This window comes from Octopus bimaculoides, chromosome 5, assembly GCF_046866305.1.
Source record: "Octopus bimaculoides isolate indiv1 chromosome 5, ASM4686630v1, whole genome shotgun sequence".
Taxonomy (NCBI): domain Eukaryota; kingdom Metazoa; phylum Mollusca; class Cephalopoda; order Octopoda; family Octopodidae; genus Octopus; species Octopus bimaculoides.
The window spans coordinates 89,038,344-89,058,131 of record NC_142932.1 but is presented as its reverse complement, the minus strand read 5'-3'; the positions used below and the strand labels follow the sequence as shown (position 1 = coordinate 89,058,131).

The following is a 19,788-nucleotide window of genomic DNA, read 5'->3' as shown; positions in this document are numbered from 1 at the left end:
TACAATTCTCTAGGGATGAATGTTGGAATAACATACATTTACCTCTATCCCTGAAGGAGATGTAGACATTACTACCTGCTAAAGTAATAATCTTTTCTACTATAGGAACTAGGTCTGGAACTTTTGGTGGGAGGGGACTAGTGGATCACATTAACCTCAGTGTGCAACTGGTACTTATTTCATTGACCCCCAAAAGGATGAAAGGCAAAGTTGACCTCAGTGGAATTTGAACCCAAAATGTAGCAATGGGTGAAGTAATACTAAGCATTTTGCCTGGCATGCTAATGATTATCCCCGCTTGCCTACTAAAGTAGTAATAGAATCATTAAATAGATGTACAATATTGTACATCCATTGAAACATTTAAGTATATTTTTAAACAAATTAAATTACTTGGGTCAAATAGTTTTGTACAATATTGTACATCTACTTATTGATTCTCTATTTCAGTAAATATGAAATCCATGTGCTACTAAGACTAAAACATGTCTGTAGTTGTCTCCCATTTTTGCTGGAACTATTAAAGTATTGGTCATTGACCTAATCTTATCCTTCCCTCATCATATATGTATTTCTTAGATTGGTAATGCTCACTCCATTAAACATACTGACTTAACTAATATCTTTCATGCAGATGGCACATCTCAGTAAATAACTTTGTGATTTTCTTATTAAACATGTAGCTGGATGGTGGTTTCTTACTTCTATAAACTGTTATTTTATCTTAATGTTATTTATATACTACAACAACATATTGTGGTAGAACCATTTTATCAACTAAGACAAAGTTATATTCATTTTTACCGGATCATTTTGTTATACTAATACATATTAATCTGTCACCTGGTTTAACATCATCTCTTGGCTGCTGGGGTGCTTTCAGTGACATCATTCTTGCCAGCAGTCAGTACTTCCTATGGCAGCAGCTTATGCCTCATGCTGCATCTCCACTCCCATGAGAAGGCCCTACAAAAGGCTCATAGATGCTGCTCCTCCTTCTTTGACTAAACCATCACTAATAAAGAAAAATCCCACCCTTCTGGGGCCAACTTGTCTAAAGATTTCGATATTTAATAAGTGCTTCCACTTTAGGCAGAAGGTTAGCAATTTTAGTGTGTAATGGACTCGTCAATTACATCTAACCCAGTGCTTGACATATAACATTACTAATCCCAGAGAAAAGAAAAGGCAAATTTGACCATGCAGGATTTGAACTCAAAACAGAAAGCCAGAAGAAATATTGCAAGGCATTTTGTCTAATGCTTCTAACACCTGTGCCAATTCACTTCTCTTATAACTGTTTCTAATTTATGCATAAGGCCATCAATTTTGAATGAAAAGGTGCTAGTTGATTACATTCACTTCAGTACTCAACTGGTATCTTATTTTGTCGACCCTGGAATAATGAAAGGCAATGCTAATCTCAGTAGGATTTAAATTTAGAATACAAAGAACCAGAATAAGTACTTCATGGTAATTTTCTCTCATACTAGAATTCTGCCAGCTTCCACAATAATAATGATGAGTAAGACCAGTGGAAATTCTAGTGTAATTCAGAATATTTGAAAACATTATATTAATATATTAAACACAAGCAAGGAATTTCAAAAAATTCTTTTGAAATCCTGCCATTTAGTCAGAATTGAACTTTTAAACAGAACTTTTCATTTCAGTTCAGCTATCTATCCATTTATTGATATGTTTGTATACCAGCTTGCTTGATTTATAGCTTTGTTCTTTCCTCATCATCATTATCATCATTTACTGTCCATGCTGGTATGGGTTGAAGTTTGGCAAGGACTGTATTGTGGTCCAGTGTCTACTTTAACATGGTTTCTAAAGTTGGATGCCCTTCCTAACTCCAATCACCTTACATGTACTAGGTGTTTTTTTTTTGTGTGTCACCAGCACAAATGCAGTCACATGTAGATTGCAAGACCCTGAGAGAAGCAGCCTTATGCTAGATGAGTTAGAGTATGAGAGAAGGGGAGGGGTCAGAGTAGAGCAGGTTTTAAATGGTGGAGGGTGATTGGAGTAGTGCTGGGAAGACAGAAAACTGTGATGAGGTGTTTGTGTGGACCCTCAATGTACAAGGTGTAGAAATGAATGAGGTGGGGTGGAAAGGAGAACAGGGAGTGTAGGTGGGTCAGATAGCAAGAGTGAATGGGAAAGATGGGGAATTGGTGAGGGAGTAATTATATTGAATGAAGGACAATTAATTCACACAATATATATATATATAGTTGTTCAACCTGCTCGGCTATATTCTGCCCTCTTAAATAATGACATATTAGCTAACTGAGTCTTATATATCTGTAAAAGATTGAAAGGCCATAGATGAAACACCTTTGATCATAGATTTGCTGGATCAGAGCTTAAGAGCTAACCCAGGGCTCAGTAACAGCAAACAAAACTATGAAACAAAAAAAAAAAAAAAAAAAAAAAAAAAAGAAAAAAATGTAATTGCAGATTGATATTTTATTTTTAAAAACCAAATTCTTTATTTCTTATTCATCTTTTTATGCAACCCCATTTGTTCCCAGTTATTTTCAATTCAATAGATTTACAGATTTGTCTCCGCAGTTAAATCTACACAGGTTCTCTCACACCCACTAACCACCGGACTAACCAACCAACCAACCATCCAACCCCCAGAAGTCCTTTCTTGGTTTGATTTGCCAGTTGTTTTGTAACAAAGCTAACCAATATGTGTGTGTGTGTGTGTGTGTGTGTGTGTGTGCACGTGCATGTATGCACATGTATGTTGGAAGGAGTAGTAAGATGTTTGCTACTCTGCCTCCTTTTCTAACTTCCCTCACTCCAAATGCAACAACTTCCTTGAATTCTATAATCAGGTTGTTTTGTAGAATTTTTTCCTTTAGCTTTCAAATTATTCAATATGATGTGTGGTGGGAGTGAAAGAAAGAGTTTATGTGTGATAGAAAGAAAGGAAGGGAAGGATAAGAGAGAAAATAGTAATTAATTAGACTATACCTTTTTTTCTTAATGCTTAAATAATTGGTTAATTAACTAAATGATATTTTACTTTGAAGCTTTCACTTTATTTTTGCTTTTCTATTAAATTAATTTTTAGTTCATTATTATTTTATCACGAAAATCATTCCAGAAAAACTAGGTTTAAAAGACAAGTTCTCCCTTACATCACCACAACCTTAACTACCCCTGCCAAAAAAACAAAAAACAAAAACAAAAAGCCTCACCAATATTTTAACCCTTCTTTATTTTCAGCTTTCATGTGGTAGGAGAAAGATGTGGGATTAAGAGGCAGTAATTCTTTCTTTTACCCTTCCCCATAAAATAAAATCTTCCGTAATTTAATATCAATTTAGATTTAAAAAAACCTCCCCAAAAAACAAAGAAAAAACCCCAACGTGCCTCGAAATCCCACTTCCTGTAAGAGGATAAAATATTATCTGCGAGATTTAAAAAGCACAACTAATATCTGTTTCACCTGCGATGGATCATTTCTTCATTTTTTTTTCCTTCTACTTTCTTTCTCAAATACTTCCTTCTTTCATTCATTTTTGGATTTTTTTAATACTTAACTTTTATTTTCACCAATCAACAAAAAGGAATGTGATATTGTCAAAAGAAGTCGCCAGTTATGTATGGTGTTTGTTTATTTTTTCTTAATCAATTTTAGTTTGCTGAGCTTGGCAGCCTTCTTAGCAAATGACCAGCAGATGATAACTGTTGATTAAGATACCCAGGCACAAGTAGAGGCTGATTAGTGATTTACACAAGTCCAAAGCCCTCTGTCTGGTTAATGGCTTGCAACAGTTTGGAATGAAGTTTCGCTTTTGAGGTGTATCTAGGCAGGTCGAGTAGGTTGAAGCATGTGTGAGCAACAGGTAAATAATCTTCTCCACTTTTGGTTGGTTGAATAATCATCTGAAACAGAAGAGAGGGAGGAAACTAGTTGAAAAGAAATTCTCAATATAACCATTAGAATTTATATTTTAGCACAGGTATATCTATCAATACCAAGCTGCTGGTGTAGCTGTTTTTATCAGTGGAACTGGCCTGCCTACTAAGATGGAAATCCTCATTGACAGAAATTTACGTTGGTTGGGGCACATACACAGGACACCCCAGACAAATCCTTTACTCCCAACTACGTAAAGGGGTAAAGGGAAAGGAACTCGTATGGAGAAAGCTTAAGTCATGAGCAGTCATAGTTGTGATGACTGACTGCAGAATAATAATATACATGAACATCATCATCATTTAATGTCTGTTTTGCATGCTGGCATGGGTTGGATGGCTTGGCAGGAACTGGCCAGAGGCTGCCATTCCTAATGCTAGCCACTTTACAGAGTATATTGGGTGCTTTTTACGTGGCACCAGCACCCACATCAATGGTTTTTATATGGCACCTAAGTTTTGTGATCTCAATTCTGTTGTGGTGGGTGGGTCTTTTGAGTACAGAAGACCACCCAATGATGGACTACTTTTATTCTACCATCTTTTATTCTGAGCTGGCAGAAGGAAACAATTACCGTGAAATACAGCTGAGATTCAGAGACATCCTGAAATGGAACCTTACATTCTGTGGCATCTAAGGAGTTCAAGATTTATGGAGGAATACCTGTTTTTTAGCTCTTTGAACAAGACAGAAAAAAACAAGATGGTAAATAAGAAAGAGAAGGCCAGCCACAACTGGTGAAAAACTAAGGACCAACACTATTAAACAAGTAGAATGTCGGGATGAAAAATAACATGCATTCTTATTTCATAGATGTATGACTAGCATTCGAAGGGTACCTTTCTTTAAAGTTAAGTAAATTTATGAACTTGCAAACATCAACCCACTCAGACTAGCCAAGTAAAATGTATGTAAAACAGAAAATATACAAAAAATAAAATTCACAAGTAGTAGCATGGGTGTGTATATGTTAAATAGACATCTTAGAGAATTTAGTAAAGAACAAAGAGTGAAAATTAACAAACCTTGAGAGAGGTCATTCCAGTAATAGGAATTCTGTCACTCCCAGTTAGAAACACTGTGAATATAGAGGTCAGTAAAAATATTACAATTTAAGATACTGAAATACATGCATAAACTTTGGACTATTACTCTGTGAGATGTAATATTTATTCCCATTATTTTGAATTAGTCATGTATTATCTCATGGCTTTGAGATTTTGATGATGTGACTTCATTTTCAGAATGATATGTGTAAGAGGCCAAATATGGCTGGTTTGAATATAAAATAAGTAGAATATCTGGGTCAGATGTGGTTGGTTTAAATGCTAAAGGGTTTAAGGCACCACTAAGACTTTTGCTATCATCTAGGAATTTGAGTAAATGTAGATTAGAAATGATTTTTCTCCTTTGCTTTTTTCAGTTTGATATAAGAAGATGAATTTAGCACTGCAAGCTAATGAAATAATTATCCCTTGTAGATAATTATTTACTATCACTTTACAGTGAAGTACACCTCCCTTTGATACCTATTCAAAGATAGTTGGATTAAGCCATTGACAACAAAGTGTCTTTGGTGAGGATACAGAACACTAAATGCAATGTTATCCCTTTGACCTCTAAGTCACCATCTTACATGTCCAACTCCAATTCTATCTAGACATACGAGCACACAGAGGTAAGGAGAGATAGAGAGAGCAGCAGAGAGAGTGAGGAAGATGTATTGGTTAAACACAAATGTCAAAGCCTAAGAGATAATTTGCATAGAATGTTTACAGATTTATAAACTGAATGAAAACCAGATGTGAAAAAATATTTAAAAAATTAAATTAAATGAAAGCATTTAGTTAACAGGCTATATTTTATCCTTTATCTTTTACATGTTTCAGTCATTAGACTGTGGCCATGCTGAGGCACCACCTAGAAGAATTTTAGTTGAATGAATTGACCCCAGTACCTTTTTTTAAAGCCTGGTACTTATTTTATTGATTCCTTTTGCTGAACTGTTAAGTTATGAGGGATATAAACACACTAACACCAGTTGTCAAGTGGTGGTGGTGGTGGAACAAACACAGACACAAAGGCACACATTTGTGTATGTGTGTATGTATATATATATATATATATATGACAAATTTCTTTCAGTTTTGATCTATCAAATCTACTCACAAGACTTTGGTTGGCTGAAGGCCATAGTAGAAAACACTTGCCCAAGGTGTCACACAGTGGGACTGAACCTGGAAACATGTGGTTGGGAACCAAGCTTCTTACCACACAGCTACGCCTGCACCCATATTTATTTGATTTATTTTGAAAAACTCTTTTGTAAGATATGAATATGTAAATAACATCTGAATACATACACAGGAATTTCTTTTTGTCTTCCAGTGACAAGTCCAAAAATACTTCCCAGAAGAATTTGATAGTAGTGTGATAACGGTGGTATTCATCTTTGTAAGTGGTATTCTGGAAATGAAATAAGCATCATTAAAAGAACAGAGAAAGCAAAACAAAATGAACTGTTAGTTCTTGCTTGAATGACAAAAACCTAGAGTGTTAGTTGTTGTTCAACTTTAGTTTCTAATGCTAATAAAAATGAGACATTAAATCTTATGTTGGATCACTGTATGAAGCCCTCTCAAAAAAGCATAGAAACAATGTCTTTTGTAGCAGAGTTGAAATCACAACTCACAAACTGGTAATCTTATTTACTCAAATATTTCACTAAGATTTTGTCCAGCAGGTCAACATTTTTAATATTAATTAGGCCAACTACTGCACAAAATTAGTCTAAAAGTGTGAAAAATGTACCTTTTCAAGTTCTATAAAATCATATTGTTCATTGCCAATAACCATTGCTTGTAATTCACGGGGATGCAGTAATTCCTTTAATAAAGAGAGAAAAACAAAATTTCTCATTAAATTAAAATTATGTATTTTTTTTGATAGAGTTTTATTTTTTATTGGTGAAATATAAATAACATATATACAATTTATATTTAAAGACTAATCTTAGATTGAATAAAAAACATTAAAAAAAATTTAAGTGGAATCTAACTAAAATGACTATTCTGAAAGATTAGTTGTTTAAGAAGAATAAGTAAAAAAAAGGAAGAAACAATAGAAAAGATAAAAAAGTCTAAACAAAAATTATTGCATTCAATTTTTTTTCTACATAACTTTAATAATTCTGCAATAAAGTTACTATTGTTGACACAGTATACTAAAGATTCATTTCAATCCTGACTTCTTGTCTACAGAACACAGTTCTGAAATCTGGCTTTACCACTACTTTCATTATCTTCCCAAGTTTGCTCCTGTCTGTCTCAGTATTTTTCATAGCCAGTTTCCAACATCTTTTCACTCATCAAATAATAAAAAGACCTCCTTCAGTCATGAAAGTTCCTCTCTGAGGCACAAATCTGGGAAAGGTTGTTTTATGGAAGACCAGCAGTCACCATGTATACCAGCCTCCCCTCTCCACACCACCGGTGTTACCCAAGGGAAAGGTTGTTACAACTTGGCACCAGCGACATTGCAACTTATTGCTACAGCTAAGTGAACTGGAGCAACATGAAATAAAGTGTCTTGCTCAAGAACACAACACATGGTTGAGGAATTGAACTCACTACCTCATGATTGTGAGCCTGATGTTCTAACCACTAAGCCATGTGCTTTCACAGGTAATATTATTCATACTAATTACATGATTAGACCAACACAACTTCTCTTGCACATTGTTAAAGGTTTTTACTGCCCAGTTATCATCACAGCTTACTCCATGTCAGTTTCTTTTTCTGCAAGTCGAGAGTTAATATATACCAGGAATTTATTTATCAACTACTGAGAGATAAAAGGTGAAGTTTTGAAGTCATCTCAAATAAAGTTTGAACTAAAAAAGCAAAAAAAAAAAAGCTACAAACAAGTTACTGTAAAGTATCTAGTCTAGTTATCCCCTGTATCACCAACGATTATTTCTCTTTGGTACAACTAGTTGATTTTTATTGGTTAAGAGGTATATTTCCTCTGCTTGAACCCACAATAATTTTCCTTTTGTGACCAGTATATTATATGAGACAAGTGTATTAATTGAACACCTACAAGAATAATAGAAAGAAAACAACTAAAAAGGGCTTCTTGTTCCAATTTTAAAAGTATCCAAATGCCTCAATCACTACCATGTTCCTATGAAGACTGAGAAAACAAGATTACCAAAGCTTTGCTCCTGCACACTTTAGAAAAGCCTTCACTGAAAGCCAGGAATTCTTTCTCAACAGATTTATTGAAGATGTAGTCCACGTAAGCGTCAACAAATTCTTTTCTAATAAAATATAAATAAAAAAAAGCAGAACATTAAAAGATGATTATGTTAATCCAGCTTTCATGTAGACTGATGGGTAGTAGTCATATATATATATATATATACACACACACACACACACACACACACATACCTACATGCATACACACCCATCTGTTTGACAGTATAGTATCTAACAGATTACCAGCCTGCCAGTAATAACTACTAACTATATTACAATGCCAGCAAGTGTAATCAATCCTCAGTATGATAGATGATAGTGACCTCCAATTGATGAAGGTAAAATATATCTGGAGCTATAGAGATTGAAGTGTTTGTACCAAGGACAAGCCATAACCACCACCAATGAGTCAATTGTGGAATATGTTTCATGTATATGCTGGTATAACAATTTAGTTAACCTTGTCTTTCATTTATACTAAGTAGATATGCCATATAAATATCTACTCTTACTACAAAGCACAAGTTCTAATTTTAACAAAAGTCTATAAATATGTTGATGTGTTTGTGGAGTTGACAGAATTAACCTCAATAAAAGAGTCTGGGAGGATGACAGTAAAGTCAACCATACCAAGATTTCAACTCAGAATATAAAGAGATATTTATTAACAAATGAATCTTTTTTTGTATCTATTGCAACAAAATATGCTAACACAATAATGGTTAAACCTTGATTTTCAATAATTTTAAGACTAAATGTTTTTTTTTTTTGTTTTCATAAAACAAACATTACAATTCTTAAAAGTACCTTCTAATTATTGCTTTCATTCTAGCTTAATTGTAAAAATACAAAAGAGAATTCTGGCATTAAAAAAAACAACAACAAAAAACACATGTTGTTAAGAAGTTTTTGCTCAGACTTGGAGCAGTCTTAGAGATGAAGATAAGACTTAACCAGTTTGAAAGAATATTGCTTATTCATATTTTTAATTATCAATTAAACATAGTGGAACTATAGCTACTGCAAGGTCACACAGTTCCAATCTAAAAACAGGTTCCACTCATACTTCATTGTTGAAGAGAAAAATACATATAAGATACTACAATATAATAATTTCTGGATGTAGGTTATTGCAGTGGACCAAAGGACTTCTCATTGCCTATGTAAAGTGAAATAGCAATTGTAGATTCAGCTTCTCAGAAATTTACAACTATTTACCAGAAGTACATTTCTTATTGAAATGATAGCATGATATTCTATATTGGCTGGTTGGATCAAAGGGAAAGATTTAGGCAGGTAAATTTTCTCAAGGTAGGCATAAAATGGAGATATTAGTATAAACATAAGAGGAGAAATATGCTTGAGTAATTGAATAAAATAATCTTCCTACCTATTTGATTTATTTACAACTTTCTTTGCGCCGCCAGGAACCAATTCAACATTTTTCACTTTCTCAAAACTTTCCACTGATATCTGCAAATGCAAACAATGGTTATTGCTCCTGGAAGTATGAATACACTAAGCACAATGCGCTGCTCTTACCTGGTCACAAAAACCAACAGCAGAAAGGTGTCAAAAATTTCAATGACGCTTTATTGATTTTACATGATTAAAGGACTACATTTGAACTCCAGTTCATCTCACAACAGTTAATAAGTCTAGCTCAAAATTAACCATATCCTGTTGGTAAGGTTTCAAGAAACTTTCCAAATGGTTAGCATTTTAGCAGTTCACATCCTAAATGTGATGGTTATGATGTTCTACATATTAGAAGTTTCAGTATCTTGTACTAAGGACTTATTTAAGTTGTTGTGAGAAATAGAGGTAAGGTCTCATCACAAACTCTGTAGAAACATCATTGAAGTATCAAGAAAAAGTTTGTTTGAATTGATTTTTTTGTATTTTCTCACAGCATAAATTTATCACCTTCTCTATGTCAAGACCATACTTGGTTTAAATTTGAAGCTATACAGTGATTAGTTGTTTTAAAATTCCAATATGTTGGTAGACCACGTAAACTGCCCCACGAAAACTACACACACACTAAACATGCATATATTGACGAATTTATGTATATATACTTGTAACAGAGATGCATCTCTCATAAAATCATGCACATATGCTTATGTATACATCTTACACATGCATGTATTTATTCTTTTCTGATATGTGATTGATGTCCAGCTTGATACACAAACATGTTTAGTTTAATATGATTCTCTCAGCATATACTTGTGTGCTTTACAAAATAATATTCTAAATAATTATTACAAAATGGACACCTACAAAAACTATATTTACTAAGGTCCGTACTTTAATTACATTCTTCTATTCTAACAAATACTAATTCACTATAGAACTTTTTTTCATATTTTCTTCACAATAACTGGATGAGCAAGGTTAATAAAGTTTAGATTTATATTTTCTTATGTAAACAGCCATTTAATAGTCTTCTACAACCTCTCATTGTCACAGCAAATCATATTATAGGAATTAGAGTTGGACCCATTTCAACCTCTATATATTTGCTGTACAAATGGAAGAGTTGAAATGAAACCAGGAATAATTTGAGAAAAGACATGTAAATGTGCCTGTCCAAATTTGCAAACAAAATATTTCACACAAGCTTACTTGGTAAAAAGGCAATGTAAAATAACAACTAAATGGTTAAGATCAAATATCTACCTCAAATGTAATGCCAAAGACTTCCTCAAAATCGTCTTCTCCATATGCCAGAATTTGTTCTAAACTCCTGTAACAAACAGAAATAATGGTTAAAAGTTGAAGAATTAAGGATTAAAAGTTTAACTGAAGAAGGAATATATATATATATATATATATATATATATATATATATATATAGACTTGCCAAAAGCAATTTAATTTACAAACTGGTACAATTTATTGGATAACAGAGAGGAAGCTGCCCAACACTTACCTCCCAATGGACGGCATCAACTCTTTGAGATCATCGAGAGTAACAGGCCTGTTGGTAAACACAATATAAATAGATTAATTAGGTAAAAATCATGTGTTTATGTCTGCATATATATTTATGTAAACACACATATTAAATCCCAAACAGCATTACATTTTCAGTGATAAACAAATGAGCATAGACAGATTGTTTTTCCGTTTATGATGTCAAGGTCTTTCTCATCATTTGAATTTCTCGCCTGTCTTGTCCACTGATTCAATATCACATATAGCTGGTATTTATTTTATCAAAGCTTTTGAAAAGCTAATAACCTTGGTGGTATTTGAACTCAAAAAATATTTAGGCTCTGAGCTCATAAAACAAGCTGGCAATAAGAATATTATAATTTCTGACATATGCACAAGACCACAAGTTTTAAGACAGCATCAGTGACAAGATTAATGTGAGTTTCTAGTAAGGTGAGACAATGATGCAGTTTCAGATTATAGTCAAGCTGCTTCACTTATGCTATTTGCTTTTACAAAAGAAGCATAAGTAATCTTGATTTTTTTTCCAGGTTTTAAATCCAGTTTTGTTTGGGAGTTGGGGCAGGCAATAGAAGATAAAGAGCTGACACTCAGTTTACTATCACCACTTATGAGAATAGATGATAGTGATAAATGAATAGCACAAAGTAAACCATGTTGCACTTAGAGCACAGAAGAGTAGGAAAGTAAAGTGGTCAATACAAAGCATCTCATTCTGTATGACTGAGTATATTAAATTTGTACGATGAAGTTATGTTTGGTGAGGCATGAAACTCATTCTGGTTCAGTAAGGACAGTAGCCCTCCACAAGATTGGAAATTAACTGTAAACTGTCAATAGGCTTACTATGTAGACAACTCCTCTAGCAGTAACAGCTCTAATTGCCTGAGCTCTGGATAAAAATTGTGCAAAGATGATCAGAATGGATTCTAATGATTTCCAGGTGTTTTTCTTTGGTAAGTGCCACTTGTTATTTTACCATTGCTAATACACACATATCATACCATTTTGACAAGTTGGTTTGTTTATCAATATGTTGTCAAACTGAATAGCTGAAATTTCAATGGTTTCTGGTCTAGCAAGAGCACCATGCTGTGTGAACGACTATGGTAACTAAACATTATTGATATAGTACACTTAAGTCTAAATTAAGTACCATGACTATGTACAGCTTACAACTGCAAAAAAAAATCATCATCATTGTCATCAACATTTAACGTCTGTTTTTCATGCTGATATGGGTTGGACAGCTTGACAGGAACTGGCAAGGCCAGGAGCTGCACCAGGTTCCATAGTCTGTTTTGGCTTGGTTTCTACAGCTGGATGCCCTTCCTAATGCCAACCACTTTACAGAATGTACTGGGTGCTTTTTAAGTGGCACCATCACCTGTGCTTTTTACATGGCACCAGCATCCACAGCAATGCTTTTTATGTGGCACCTTGGTTTTTGGATACCAATTCTGTTGTGGTGGGTGGGTCTTCTTGAGTACCACAATGTGCCACATATCTTGATCTTTGGTTATCTCCTTTATAAGGCTCAGCGTTTTGAGATTGGCCTTCAATATTTCGTCCCATGTCTTCCTGGGTCTTCCTCTTCCACAACTTCCTCCATTTTAAGTGATCGGCACTTCTTTATGCAAGTCTCTTCTTTTGCACACTGCATATAATTCCTCTTATGCCCAACTTCTCTCTCAATACACCAGTGCTCTGTTGAACATACACACACACAGACATTGCCCATCCAATGGAGCATACCAGCTTTGTTCCTCTCCAGCCTTCACATACCCTCTGCATTCAGAGCACACATCTCACTACCATGTAGTATAATTGAATCTATAAAAAGTTAGAATTCACTTGTAAACAAGAACGGTTTGCTAAAATGTACCATGTAATTGTTTTAGGTGTCTATGTAGTCATGAGCAGGCATAGACATCATCTCAACCCCTGCCCTTTGACCCAGCTGCTATATTTTAATAGTTGTAGTATTGAGTTGAAGTGATTGTGCAGAGTTGATCAATTATAAAAGTTCCCAAACCATGAAACTTATTTCAGTGAAATCTATTACCATCATCACACTAGAGAGGGCTTGATATTAATGAATCTTTGTCTTTTGGTGTTGTTTGTTTGAATTCTATTACTCATGGAACCATGTATACTTGAGTGGGATGAGTTATTTTTAATGGAATAATTTTTCTTTTTAAAGCTAAATGCACTTTTTACTGCTAGCCCTTCAATGACATGTCTATATGGTCACTGGGCCTGCTTGAAAGCATTAAAATCTTAAAATCTCCTCAAATCAACCTCCCAGCTTAAAAAAAGGAGATGCTATTAGATAATGTAATCCTGTATAAAATCTAGAGTGGCACAGCTAGAATGTTTTTGATTACAGGCTTGCTCAATCAGAGTTTCTCTAGGGATGAACACCAATAACTGTGAAATAGGGAGTAGAAATCCCAGGGATGAAAACTTAAGTAGCTACAGTAAGGTCTGAACTTATTTATGATCATACATTTGTGCAGTAATCCGGCACATTAAACACAGCTATTACACCTCAAGAAAGTACAGAAAAGTTCTTACTTGTTCAGCAATTTCTTAAACAATGCTAGAGGGAATGGCAAGACAATTATGGTAAAGTTATAGATGGCCAAGCCACATATTGTTCCAATCAAATGAAATTTGTCAGTAGTTTCAAAAGTCTGAAAATATAAAACAGTAAATAACAAATTAGAAACAACACTAACAATAAACAAACTAAAACACAAATATACTTGTATTCATTTTTATTTAAGTATATCCTAATAATATTATCATTTGGTATCAAAGTCTTTCATAGTACATCTACAACCCAGTGACTGATACACTTCTTAGATGCATTACTGGATACTGTAAAAGAAATCTTTGATAATATCTAATTATTAATAGAAAATTATTCAGTTAGCTAATTTCAGTGAGAGAGAGAGAGAGAGTTCATTGTTCTTTTAGGTCCTGCAAATTAGGAAGAAAAATAAGACTGATATAACAAGAAAAGAAGGAGAGACTTAAAATTCACCACTGCACTGATGTCTTGTATTCTTGGTAGATATGGAATTTTATAATTTCTTACATAGGCATAAGGTCAGTTTTATCTTTCATCCAGAAGGGTGAAAGGCAAAACTGACCTTGACAGATTTGAAATTAGAATGTAAAGAATTGAAAAAAAATACTGCAAGACATTTTGTTTGATGCTCTAATGATTCTGCCAACCCATTGACTTTACACAGGTAATATCCATTATAACAACAATGCCTATTTCTGCTACATAAGACTGATACACAAAAATACAAGTTTATAAATAACACTTGTTGCACATTAAATTTGGTATTTTAGTAGTGTGGAATGAAGACACTCAAGATGAATACTGCTGTTTGCATGATCTAGAAATACCAATAATATAAGTTATTTTGACTGAACAAATTAATAATGGATGGATTGAGAAAGGCAATAATTAATTTTTTATAGAAAGAAAATGAAAAAAAAAAAAAAAAAAAGAAAAATGAAACCTACTTCACTATTAAACCACATTAACCTGGATTCCTCATAGTATTTGAACATACCATAGTCAGGGTTTAGAATTTCACGCATGATAAGTAAGAAAAACTCCTGGTTGAGAAAAATAAAGTAAAAAGAAAAGACAATTATAGAAAGCAAATTTATTATGTATGTACATGTACACACACAGTGTGTGTGTATGTATGTATACACACACACACACACATGTACATATGTAATAGCTAGAAGTTATTAATTTCTTACATTGATATAACTCAGTTTCTTAGTACCCTAAATTATGAGACATAAGAAAGGAGCAATGGATAAGTGTGGATTAAAGCTGAAGATCTGGACAATGAAAAAGTCTCTTGGAAGAGCCTAAAATGAATTCCTTGCAACAAGAAATGGTACAAACGTTAATCTAATAGAATGCTAACACACTTGAACAACCCTGTTGGGATGTCCAGATTCAGCCAAAGAAGAGGCTTAATGACCAACAGACTTAATGAGGATTGGTAAATATGTTCACTGAAGAGTAAAGGTAATGCAAGTGATAAGCAGTACTGCTACACTGCCAGAATTTGTATCAAATTACCAACAATACTGATAGAATTATTCTGCTGTAAAACACATCAGGTATTGTCATCGAAACCAGTGCAAATAAATCCTGTACTGGAGCACATCTAGAAAGTTTGCTGCAGGAAAATTCGTTTCAGGATTTTTGGCTGTAGGAGAGTTTGCCACATAAGAAATTTTGCCATAGGAAAGTTCACCACATAGGAAATTTTGCCTCAAGACAATTCCACCCACCGAAAAAGATCAATGTCCGCCTTGGTATGTAATTGTTTCAACCAACATATCTATTATATTATTATGGTGAAGCTACAGGTGGGGGTAGGGTGGGTTGGGGAAATAAAGCAATCTAAAAGATGATGTTTTAAAAAAAAAAAAATTCCACTTAAATAGAAAGTAATATAAATATGATAACATTTACAAAGAACAAACCCCCCCCCCCCCAAACTGTTAAATCTAAAACAGAATTATAAAAAAACAAAATTATAAAAAGGAATTTTTTTCAGAGCTGCAACTTCTCTAAATCGGGTTGCCTGCCATATGTTCGAAATTATCTCATGGCAAAATTTCCTAAACAGCAAAGTTTTCTACAGTGAGTTTTCCTATGGAAAATTTTCCTGTGACAAAGATGTTTACGGCAAATGTTCCTAGAACTGTACTGGAGAAGAGACACCAAGAATATGGAGATTAGAAGGCAAGGAAATTCTAATAGGAGTACTTAGTACCAATTTCAAAGGCTCCTAGCAGGCTCATTGAAAGTGTAAAATAAACATTGAATTATTTTATTGAATCCAACACATATAATGCATACAATACTCATGCAGGCAATTTCAAAGTTAAGCTAAACATTAACATGGCACCTGCTGTCTGTTGTCTGGCTTAGATGCATACCAACACTGATACAAGAATTATAATGATAAAAACAAAATAATGAAAGCATGATCTACCTTTGTTACACCACCTTCATCAACAGCTTCTTCTCCAGCAAATATCACCTGAACAGAAGACAGAGATTCATGAATGGTTAAGGTACTTGCAACTGACAGAGATGTACAAACACATTTGTAAGCATGTACATAGATATACATACAAGCATACACAAACACACACTCATAAGCACATGTATACAAAGATACATGCACATATTGAGAAGAGACAAAATATAAAGTAAAGCAAAAATCTCGAGAATCTTACTTTTAATGGTTTCTTGAGGTCAGCAGGACTGCGCTTGTTGAGCTGGTCAAGGGTGTTTTGCATGATGTTGTCTCGTTGAACAAGAAGCATAAGACAAGGGTTGATTTGGCCAAATGCATTGGAAAAGGTTGTAGTGTTCAGGAAAGCCACTTCTCCAATGGCATACTGAAAATATAAACAAAAATGGGTGAATAGAGTAAGGTGGTAGCAGAATGTGTGAAATAATTACTTATTGTGTGACAGCAATCATCCAAATTTGTGATAGTAATTTTTTGAGTGTTCTATCTCTTGTACATGCACCCATAGATTATATGGGGTGGCATTATTTTGTGTACTTTTTCTAAAAGAGTGAATGAAAGAATGGAGTCCACTAGCCCAGTTTTAGATCAGCAAGTACATACTGTATGTAAAATCAACTATTTATATTGCTTGTCATGGTCTAATGTACTGAATAAAACTTATTAAAGTAAAGTAGCTATTGTTTCTGCAGCTTGAGGATGCTCTTCTAATTTGTTAAGCATTATACTCAACTGTGAAGTCGAGAGTGGGGGCTTCTTTGTTTTATTGTGAATTAACTCATCATTAAAAACAAATGCAGGGGTTGTAGATGAAAACATCAGAGAAAGAGCTTACCCGCATTTGAAGGTAGTTATCTGTCTTAAGAAGCACATACTTTGTTGCTGCGTCAAACAGGAAGGCGTAATCACAAAATAGCAAAGTTTCGCTCTGAAATTAAGTAAGCCACAGTAAAGAAATGATCTAGAATGCAAGGCAAAAAGATGGGAGCAAGGGATTGAGCAAAACATATGGAGATGAAGGAAGGTGGTAAAGTTAGAAGAAACAGAATCAATGTTATGTGGTATAATAGATTACAGAAATGATGAGTAGAGATTGATGATTATGATAAAGCAATGAAGGGAGTACTCAATAGACTTGAAGTATGGGGAAGTACATAAGAATGCAGAGTAGATGCAGTTTGGTTTTGTGATGGGAAAAATACGATGGAATTTCTTGTCACTTTTTCACCTAACATTTAGTGAAATGGCAGAGTTATTAAAGTATTAAACAGAACACCTTATGGTTCTGACTATGTGCTTTAAGTTCATATGCTATCAAAGTCAACTTTGATTATCATCCTTTTGGTGTTGATAGAAAGAGGACCAATCCTGGGTAGTGGACTGGTAGAATTCTAAAAATGTTAGGCTGGATGTCTTGTGGTGTCTGTTCTGGCTCTTTGCATCCTGTGTTCAACACCTAGCACAGGAAATAGATTTAATCTATCACCACCTAGCACTTTGAATACCTTTAGCTGAGTCCTGTGTCACAAGCATTTGGGCTAGGTTATCAGTTTGAGGATCCAGCCCACCCTGCCCTGATGAGTTTTTGAAAACAAAACCCGTCATTCTTTATTTAAAAGGTTCATACCAGAATAGGTCTGTCTGTCTGTCTGTCTCTCTCACAAAAACCAGCCCACACTCCAGACTGAAAGAAAGCAGCAACATGAGTTTTAAGACTCTTATACAATGAGTCTAATAGCTAATGAGATGTGAAAAATAGTGGATAGGAGGAAAGAAAAGAAAAACAAAAGATGTGCAGTATAATTGTTTTGTACAGTTGTATGGATAGCATAGCATTAACTAATATTGTACAACAGTGATGAAAATGGTAATGCAGATGAAACAACAGTGGTAGCAAGAAAGGAAAACAGATAAAGATTGCTTGTTGTCATTCCTATGCTTACCTCCGACATTTCCATGTTACTAGTCTTCTGAATCCATGCTATATAGTCCTGCCTGATGTTTACAGCCTCCTTCACTTCAGGCACATAGAATTGGTGGTATGGGATGATCTGGCCATTACTTTCATTCACCTGAAATTGATGACAATATATAAAACACACAAAGAAATGAATTTAACAACCAAGAATGGATTCAGTATCAAGTTTTACTTTCATTTTTTTGTTTTCAAGTTTGAACTTTCAAACTGAAAATTCTAAGAGGTTTTCAAAAACTGAAAGGGGGAAAGGCAAATTAAAGGAATATTCAAGAGAGGAAAAAAAACAACCTTTCCCACCTCACACACACAAAAAGAACTTTAAAAATTAGGAAGTTAAATTCTAACTGAATTTAAACTTAAAATTCAATGATGACAAAAATATGTGAAATTAAAATTTGAATCAATGACAAATTACAGATTCATAACTGAATTTTCATTTGAGGCCAAATTTCCATTTCATCTCTATCTTGATTTTGGTTCATGAAAATACTTGCTTTTCTTTATTTTTATTTTATTTTATTTTATTTACAATTATTCAAAGTTGAAATCAGTTTGAAAATTTCTAACTGGATACAAGAAGGGAGGAGGTTACAGAAAATATAGTATTGAAATTCTCATTTCATGTTACAATACACTTGAACACAGTGCAATCATAGATAAAATAAATACAGATAATAAATCTTAAAAATCTAGTTTTGCTATAGTTGCTGCAAGTACTTTATGCTTTTTAATATACATGATGATGATGATGATGATGATACAAACTAAGGTGGCAAGCTGGCAACACCAATAGCATGCTAGGTAAAAGGATTAGCAGGATTTTACCTGTCTTTATGTTCTGTGTTCAAATTCCAGAACATTGGGGCCAATGTAATCAACTTGCCCTTCACTGAAATTTCTGGCCTTGTGCCAAAATTTGAAACCAATATAAATACAAAATAGAGAATGTGCCACATTTAACCGTTTAACATTCAGATAATTTTATCAAATGTAATGTTCATTTATTCACAATGTTTTGAATTAATCATGCATCATCTCATAGCTTTGAGATTTTAATGATGTAATCATCTATATTTAGAATGACATTGTAGGATATGTGTGAGAGGCCAAATCTGGCTGGTTTGAACATAGAACAGGTAGAGTATTTGGATTGGATATGGCTAAAGGGTTAATGTTCATAAAAGCTGAAGAGTGTCTTACTAAAAATGTTTCCTGATAGACAACCTAAAGAAATACTGCCAAGACATTTCAAGAAGCCCACTGTATCTTTGAATAGAGGGGAAAAAATGATACATTGTTTCTCACATTTAGCAAGAATCTGTGATTGTGTCTTAGTCTTTTCATATTTGCTCAACTACAAGCATACAAACTAATGAGAAAGCTTCAATGTAACCATTAAAATGGTAAATATAACATCCAAATCTCCCTGAAATTCAATCCTACTGTTTCAAAAATGGAAGGACACATTGTATGATTTAGATTCTAGCTATACTACATCTGAGTAAGAAATAATCCTGGCTGGAACACCTTTGATGGGCTGATCTT

The 19,788-nt window shown here is 33.9% G+C and overlaps 1 protein-coding gene across 5 annotated transcripts in view; it reads right to left on the bottom strand.

Annotated features, from left to right (window-relative positions):
- Nucleotides 1-3,222: 3,222 nt before the first annotated feature.
- LOC106869128 (putative E3 ubiquitin-protein ligase HERC4) overlaps nt 3,223-19,788 on the bottom strand; it is a 100,472-nt gene continuing 83,906 nt past the window's right edge. For all 5 annotated transcript variants that reach the window (XM_014914692.3, XM_014914691.3, XM_014914693.3 and 2 more), the window contains exons 17-30: nt 18,209-18,337; nt 17,101-17,193; nt 16,468-16,632; nt 16,221-16,268; nt 14,716-14,811; nt 13,750-13,868; nt 11,147-11,194; nt 10,894-10,960; nt 9,599-9,681; nt 8,159-8,267; nt 6,758-6,832; nt 6,310-6,412; nt 4,972-5,024; nt 3,223-3,912 (exon numbers count right to left, since the gene is read on the bottom strand). In XM_014914692.3, the coding sequence (XP_014770178.1) occupies nt 3,757-3,912; nt 4,972-5,024; nt 6,310-6,412; nt 6,758-6,832; nt 8,159-8,267; nt 9,599-9,681; nt 10,894-10,960; nt 11,147-11,194; nt 13,750-13,868; nt 14,716-14,811; nt 16,221-16,268; nt 16,468-16,632; nt 17,101-17,193; nt 18,209-18,337 (1,344 nt within the window). In that variant the 3' untranslated portion in view covers nt 3,223-3,756. The remainder of the gene's footprint in view (nt 3,913-4,971; nt 5,025-6,309; nt 6,413-6,757; nt 6,833-8,158; nt 8,268-9,598; nt 9,682-10,893; nt 10,961-11,146; nt 11,195-13,749; nt 13,869-14,715; nt 14,812-16,220; nt 16,269-16,467; nt 16,633-17,100; nt 17,194-18,208; nt 18,338-19,788) is intronic.